At 34.5% G+C, this 8,324-nt stretch overlaps 1 protein-coding gene across 4 annotated transcripts; it reads right to left on the bottom strand.

Moving 5' to 3' along the window:
• Positions 1-383: 383 nt before the first annotated feature.
• LOC111883088 (zinc finger CCCH domain-containing protein 41) lies at positions 384-5,693 on the bottom strand. 4 transcript variants are annotated; one of them, XM_023879456.3, is made up of 5 exons: positions 5,504-5,693; positions 3,608-4,299; positions 2,630-3,508; positions 1,886-2,233; positions 384-1,095 (listed from the first exon to the last, which is right to left on the bottom strand). In XM_023879456.3, exons 2-5 carry the CDS (start codon positions 4,196-4,198, stop codon positions 703-705), a joined length of 2,211 nt encoding a protein of 736 aa, XP_023735224.1. In that variant the 5' UTR covers positions 4,199-4,299; positions 5,504-5,693; the 3' UTR covers positions 384-702. The 4 variants fall into 4 exon arrangements, with proteins under 4 accessions (XP_023735224.1, XP_052626685.1, XP_023735226.1 ...); XM_052770725.1 differs by having other exon boundaries at positions 3,608-4,291; XM_023879458.3 differs by having other exon boundaries at positions 3,608-4,207.
• Between the last annotated feature and the right edge of the window lie 2,631 nt (positions 5,694-8,324).

Below are 8,324 nucleotides of genomic sequence, written 5' to 3'. Positions count from 1 at the left end.
TTTGTTCACCCTGGCCTTAACTCTCTACATTGTAATTTATGAGGCCCCTTATCTAATTCATTTGGGATTTGGGTTTGGTTGATGCGTCATTATAAGACAGTCATTTTCATATTTATATTCTCATTTTCTTAAAACTAGACTGAACATATGATCTCGCTCATTTTCTAAAAACAAACATATCACCAATTTTTTGAAAAATAACAGTTATGAAAAATATCATCAAGTGTGGTTAGTTCCCCAGCACTGCACACTCTTTTTCCATGCTTGACATTATTATACTGTATATTTTGAGGGGAGTGAGAGGTGACTATTTCCTATCAGTGGCAGGGAAAAAGTGAGAGGATACATCCATTAGCCTTAGCAGACTATAGAGATGTTAATGACAGCATATCAAAGTTATGTCCGAATTATTTATTAAAATGAATCTTAATTATAATCCTTGGTACCAACTGGACAAGTTTTTCCCAAACCAGCAGAGAGAGAGAGAGAGAGAGAGAGCAGTTAAGAATTCCCTTTACAAACTAAACTTAACTGCGAGCACGAGACAGACGAGTGGAGAGAGGAGACGCTACAAAATTGAGCAATTAATTGCTAAGTCTAAAACTTAACACTAAAAAAGTACTACTTTGGTATACCATTTACCTGACTGACTGACTGTACACCTAACCCAACCAAACCAGACTAGGGTTTACTTTACTGAAATTAGACTGATTGATTACTTTCTTCTTGTTGTTGTTGTTCTGGTTCCTTGACAATTTCCCTTTTATCCAATTCTCCATCTCCAGATGATGATGACAACAAAGGTTTTTGGGGATAATCAGTTTTTGGAATTTCAAGCACCACAGATGTTGGTTGGTTAGAAGAAGAATCTGAGTTGTGGTGTTTACAAGTGGTGGAATTGGAATTGGAATTTATTAGCCATGTGAAGTGTAGGTTGTGAGCTTTCCATTTTTTACCATTTAAAAACGCCTTTTCGGCTGCATGTCGGCTTGTGAAATATATTGTGGCACAAGTTTTGATTATGTCATCATCTAAATCTAACTGCACCTTTGAAAAATCACCGTATGCTGAAAAATGTTCCTTCAAAACAGAAACCTGTATGCACACCCCAAATACTATGATTAAAAAAAGAAAATCACATCACATCACATGTTTCTACTAAAAAGTTTGTTGATTCATATAAGTCATTTACTTGAACATGAAAGATGGAGTAACTTTTATCAAGGTCTAAATAGCTTTATTCATAATAAATAATTGAATCTATGATTAGCTTTGGACGTGCTTTCAGTTGGGATTTTAAGAAGGTGTTTGATAAGGTTCAATTGGAACTTAATCAGTTTGGATTGTTGATCTACAATCCCAAATCAAACTAAGATCAATGTTGCTGAAGCCAAGATGAAGGTTAGGTTTTGAATCATAGATACTCAGTTTGTGATTGTTGTTTTATTTTATCGTGGCTTGAAAGGAGGAATTTGGTGAACAGTTACAGTGGTGGTTACATTAAAAAACGGTTATGGTGAGGTTTGTAAGGGAGAGGGTTATTAAGGCTTTTAATAAAGAAAATGGAAAAGAAAAAAGAAAGGGTAAAATTGTAATTTTAGATCAAATTTGTAACAAAACAAAATTGAAACCACAGGGACTATCCATGACGTTTTTTAAACTTAGGGACTATCTCCCAGATTTCGGGAAACCACAGGGACCATTTATGAGGTTTTGTCTTATAAAATATGAGGTAACTTTGTATATTACCATGGATTCTTCAAGTATTTGCAAAAATGCTTCTAAAGAGGTCATGTATATATAAGCTTTAAAAGAAAAGAAATACTGTATGACCTTAAAGCATTTTTCAAAGTAAAGGAATTGGGAATAGAATAGAAGCGCTTACATGAGCAAGGCCATCTGGCAGAGGTGGAATGATCTTAAATGCGGTTGGACGATTGTCCAGCTTAAACCGATGATTTCTCACAGTCACAGCAACAGATGATTGTAATTTCAAGTTCAACTTTGGAGATTCTTTCAATGCTGATAATCCAAGAGGGGTTGTTTTGTAATTTTGTGGCTGAGTGGGACCCACAGATTTGCTGCTATTAGTATTAGCTGCCACGTCATCAGGAGGTGATGGTAGAATGGTATCACGATCACTGCTTGCAGCCTTTGTAGACTCAGCTAAACCTCCCGATTTTTGTTTTTTAGCAGCCTGTTCAGGTGCCACTTCACCTTTTAGAAATGTAGTCTGCAGAAAAAGACGAATATACGCTCGTAAATATCAGATCATAATATGGTTTAAGAAATCCACAAGATGGAAATTCTTATATATATAAAATCATTTTATTAAGACCTTCTCCAACCCTAAAAAAAAATTTTGTTACAATTACTAAATAAATTATATTATCAAACAAATATAACCAAAAATTAATAACTTGTATGCAATCAATTCGAATTAATTGTTACATCATAAAAAAACGTTTTAATCAAATAAAATAATTACGTTTATAACACAGTTAAATAAATACTACACCGTTCATTTATAGAAATATTATACACCTATTTGAAGAAATATTACACATAATTAAAAAATAAATAAATAAATAAAGCAGAGAGACCAAAACGAGAGGAAATGAGCACATACTTGTTTCGCAAGTTTATCAAGCTTGCGCCTGAAGTCATTCCTTTTCTGATCAAGCATTTCTTGTTTTTTCCTTAATTCCTCCTTCAAAACCTCTAAATTCTCCAGCTTCTTTTGCAAAGGTGGAGAAGGTTCTTTAGTGCCATTAGCAACCACAGCCACAGGCTTTGGAGGATGATCAGAATCAGACACAGAGACAGGGACAGGGGCATTTACGTCATTATGCAGGGAATCATCTTTTCTTTTGAATGGTATGTTGTCACGATTAGCCCACCATAGCTTAATAAAGCGATTTCCCATTACAGCATCAGGAGACATTAAAGCAGCTTCTGCTTCTTCTCTTTTGGAAAACTGAACAAAAGCTCGTTCGCTATTTAACGGAACATAAATATCAATAACTTCCCCAAATCTTTTAAAATGGGAAATTAGGGTTTCCCTTTTGTTACTTTGATGTGGAATGCCACTCAAAAATAATGTCCGTTGTGCCTTTTGTGAAGGCTTACGCCCATTTCCACTCTCGTTTTTTTGCATATTCTCTTCCGTTTTGATTCTACTTGTACCCTGTGCATAAGATCTTGTACCCGTGCTTACAAAGAGTTCATGATCAGGGTTATCAGATGGACTAGCATCCAACAACAAAGAATCATTTGGTTGAGGTCCAGCTGGCATATGAGAAGCATTACCCCATAGAGGCTGATCAGGATCATAAAAGTCAGCAGCAGCAGCAGCACCAGAAAAGTCAACAACATGTTTGATATTTTTACCATGTGAACTTTTGCTGTTTGTTGTGGTGATAGTTGGAGGTGAAGGTCCTATGCCAGCTGGCGCTATAGATAGATTTGCACTAGGAAGTGATACAGAGAGATTGAACTGTGAGAGGCTCTGTATGAAGAAAAATAATCCAACTCATTATTAAATGTTTCTAACATACATCAACAACCCATGTAAAGTAAACTGGATTTCCAAAAGGTAAAACAATACCTGAACATCTTCTACAACAATACGATTCATGCCATGTTCCATTGGACACATGTCACCTCGTAGACAAAAACCTTGTTCCTCAAAGTCCCTACATCGTTGTCTTGTAAGTCCCATGTTTAAAGAAGGTGGTCTGAATGTTGCTTGTAATCCAACAGGATGATGGATCATATTCATATTCATATCCAATCCAAATGGACCCCATGAATTTGAACCCCTCCCTGCAAAAAGACCATGAGGGTCTACAGAAAATGGTTGACTTTGACTCCAAACACTACCATGGTCAACACAAAATTGTTGGTTTACCCTAAGTTTCTGGTTCAAATCTGAAGGTCCTCGCGAAAAATGAGAAAAGCCTTTATCTTTCTCCAAAGGGTTATAACTGTACTTTTTCCATGTTTCATTGGAGTGAGAACCATTTTGAGAATGTTTACTTCCTCTTTTGTATGGCTTTGTAAATACATCATCATCATCATCATCATCATCATCATCTAATGAATGTAACCTTGTATCATCTCTTCTACGATGCTTATGGTTTCGATCATCATCATCATCACTGATTTCTTTATCTTGAGCTGAAACCCTAAGCTCCATTGATTGATTCTGAATAAAGACAACCGATAAGACTTTTACACACCTTACAAGTTCCAGAGGTTTGTACAAGATAAATAAGGCCACTGGATCAACCTGAAATACTGCAGAAAGATATAAAGGTTGAGGAAAGCAAAAATATCGTCGATAAAAGAGATCCGAACTTGATTCTTCTTTGAAATGTTTTAAATCATTAAAGCGAGTAATGCAAATTTCTAAGTTTAGAAGAAACACAAAATCAAAAAGGAAAAGAGTACATAAAGTCAAGAGAGAAGAATAGATTGTATATCTATTGCATTGAGAAGCCCAAAATAGAGTCATTATCACACAAATATGGTAGCAAATCTTGATATAGTACATAATCTTCCCAGTCTCAAAAAACTGTGCCATAGACCATATGATCAAATTTACTGACCCTGATTCATCAACAATTCAATATTGTTCGCTTCAAGAATCGGATTGTAAATATCTTCATATAATTTACACGTGAATAAACCTATTACAATACTATAGTGAACATCAAGTAACCTATCAGAACTACTTCGGGAAAGTATGTGAATCATTGTAGATACTCTTAGCATCTTCACAAGGAACTTTAGAGACAACTTCAAGAATCGGATTGTAAATATCTTCATATAATTTACACGTGAATAAACCTATTACAATACTATAGTGAACATCAAGTAACCTATCAGAACTACTTCGGGAAAGTATGTGAATCATTGTAGATACTCTTAGCATCTTCACAAGGAACTTTAGAGACAACTTCAACTTTACAGCTTGACTTGAAAATTTCTATCATATTACTTGTCCTTAAAAGGGTTTCTTATCCTCCAATCAATGTTCAGATGCAAAAGGCTGATCATTAACCTCAAACAAAAGTTCACAAAAGGGATCTTAATTATTTTTCAAAAACTAAACGTAAAATGGAGTCTACTAATCGATTGTCATAGAACTTGAAATTGAACTGCATAATCGAATGCATTTCACATGCCCCAAGGTTTAGCAGACATTATACATCTCAAACGGAGATGTCGAATGATCATAGACAAACGAATTCAGTCTTAATTAAGCAAGTCAAATGTAAACCACCCCTCTAAAAACTTTGAAATTTTCATATTATAAACCTCCAAACCTAAACCACAAAGACATTATCGAACAACAAAAGTCTCACATGCAGCAATTTTGAAAATAGCATTAAATTGGACCAATTAATAGACCGCACATAGTTCAACATGAAACATCAATCAATAATTACACAACACGACAAAAAACACAGGAGATTACTAGACGATGGAAGAAAATAACCTCGGTCAATAGAATTCCGCAATTAGGGTTGCGCTTCTGCGTTTCTAGATATCATATATTTTTCATTCGAGCTCCTTTTCGTCTCAAAAATGGCGGAGCACACGTTTTAGTTGTGTGTTTTACATGTATGTATATATCGCTTTCTCTCGTTGTAACCTCTCTTATGTTCTGCACTTTCTCTCCCTAGGACGCAGGAAAGGCATGATGTGGATATAGAAAATAGGCCGAGGGAAATTACATATCAAACCCTCATACTTTTTAAATGTTTCCAAATATGTGCAATTTGTGTATATTTCATACATATAGCCCCTGAATAACCAATGCAATTTTTGTATGTTTCATGCATATAGCCCCGATGTCGGATGAAATCATGGTTGTCAAAATCACGATCCTGGTCGTAGTATCGTACGATCCTAGGTGTGAAAAACGAATCGGATCATAAACGAATCGTATTTAGGGTAGGATCGTAGGATCAGGATCCGATCCGATCCTACCTTCCCTTGATTTTTTTTACCACTTTATATTTTTTTACTATTTACTAATTTACCGTTTATCATATTGTGTTGTAACTTATAATTAATATTTTGAAGTTTTTGTAATTTTTGAACAAAAAATTGAATGAGTGAAATATTTTTCATGTTTTAAAATTATAAATTATAAATATGTTCTATTTTGTGGGATCTAAGCATCCTGATCCCAAACTTGCAAACCGAAAAACAATCCGATGTAAGATCTCGATCGTGACAACCTTGGATGAAAGTTTCTAATAGTTAAAAAATAATTTAGTATATATATATATATATATATATATATATATATATATATATATATATATATATATATATATATATATATATATATATATTAAAAATAAAGAATAAGTTGTTATTCGAATTTTTTAGACTATTTGATTCTTATTTTATAAACCAAAACCAATCCAAAATAATAATTCACTTTAGCTTAAAATCAATCTAAAAATATAAATATCTGAAACAAATAGTACAATCTAAATTGTCTGATCGAACAATTCAGTTATAACCAAATAGTGAACAACCCTCTAATAAAATCTCACAAAAAAGATTATTGTTGACTTCAAATCTTTTGGATTTAAAAGGCAAATGATTAGCCTATTTAGATTCAAATATTTTGGACTTAAATGGTATATGATTAGCCTACTTAGATTCTTATGTTTTCCGTATAACAAATGTGTCTTTGTTGTAGAAATTTAGATAAGAGAAATTAAATATCCTCCTACCTTTTGATCATACATATCCTCCTATCCATTTAAATGATGACATGTATCATATTAGTATCCTAAAATATCATTAAATCTCATTAAATGAGCATTAAATATTACACATGTCATCATTTTATTGGATAGAAAAAAATGTAGGAAAAAAAATAAGATGATATTTTATTTCTCTTTAGATAATAACACTTGTCTAGCTTTATTTGGTAAGGACATGTTATTTGTCTGTGACAATTTTGATTTTTGTTATATGAATCTGAGATATTTTTGTTGCTTGATAATTAATATTTTGTTTTTATTTTGCATGCGAAATTTAATGCCAATCGTCTAGTTTTTGAATATTTTTATTACAACATGTTTGATTGGAAGTAAACTTATTTTTAATTTTGTGTGTTTATATGCTTATCATGACCAACATTTTGTTTTTATTTTGCATGCGAAATTTAATGTCTACTATCTGGTTTTTGAATATTTTTATTACGACATGTATAACAACCTAATTTTTAGGTCCAAAAATTTCTTTTTAATTAATTAATTTAATTAAAATATTCGTAGGAAAATATTGTCGAATAATAACATCTCATAAAACTATGTATAATGTCTAAAAACCCAAATCGTAAAATAGTGATAATGTCAGAGTACAATCCCAAGGAATCTCATAGTGCGGAATCTGAGGTGTGTGTATGATGTGCAGCTAGCGCGTCGGCTCCTTCCCCTTCGCTGAAGATGTACCTTAAACAAAATTGAAAACTGTAATCACGGAGCTTAGTGAGTTCCCCCATCGTACCACGTACCATACAATCACATAACATACATATACTGTCAGGCATATATGGGTGCCCGACCTACCCCTTCAGTCATGTCGACTGGATAATGCCTATCATATTTGGGTGCTGGCCTCCCCTTCGGTCCTGTGGACCGAATACTGCCTAGCATATCTGAGTGTTGGCCTCCCCTTCGGTCCTGTCGACCAAATACTGCCTAGCATATATGGGTGCTGGCCTCCCCTTCGGTCCTGTCGACCGGTAACCGGGGACTAATTTACCCCCTATTACCACTATCACATAACATCATAACATGCTAGCACATAAAACATAACAGGTAGCAGCAAACCTAGATGAATATCACAAAGACAAACATCTAACATACAACTCCTACTAGTGGACTGACATTGTGGCCGTAGACCCACTGCTAATGGAAGGTAACTCACCTCGTAAGGCTGACTGCTGGAAAACTGCTCGGCAACTATCTGACTGCTTTTCCAGTAATCCTCCGGCTATAATCACCACAAAACAATCAGTGAGAATCTGATATCTACTCTTAGGGTAAATGACTATTTTACCCCTACCAAGTCCAAGTCAAAGTCAACTTCCAATTGACCCGACTCGTCGAGTTGGGCCGCCAACTCGTCGAGTCCCTAACTCTTTACCCTTCCTTATCCACGACTCTACTCGTCGAGTTTAGCAACGACTCGACAGGTTTCCCCTTCTATATGAACATCAAATGAACCTTCATCCAACTCGCCAAGTTGTATGAACAACTCGTCGAGTCTACCTTCATTTGATAAACAAG

This window comes from Lactuca sativa, chromosome 4, assembly GCF_002870075.4.
Source record: "Lactuca sativa cultivar Salinas chromosome 4, Lsat_Salinas_v11, whole genome shotgun sequence".
NCBI lineage: Eukaryota > Viridiplantae > Streptophyta > Magnoliopsida > Asterales > Asteraceae > Lactuca > Lactuca sativa.
The sequence above is the reverse complement of the archived record's forward strand: the minus strand, read 5'-3'. Positions and strand labels throughout refer to the sequence as shown.

Coding starts and splice junctions, on each gene's coding strand:
- LOC111883088 (XM_023879456.3), bottom strand. CDS start 4,198: ATGGAGCTTAGGGTTTCAGCTCAAGATAAAGAAATCAGTGATGATGAT. Junction 3,509..3,607: donor TTGTTGTAGAAGATGTTCAG/GTATTGTTTTAC, acceptor TTCTTCATACAG/AGCCTCTCACAGTTCAATCT. Junction 1,096..1,885: donor TGCCAGATGGCCTTGCTCAT/GTAAGCGCTTCT, acceptor GTGTGCATACAG/GTTTCTGTTTTGAAGGAACA.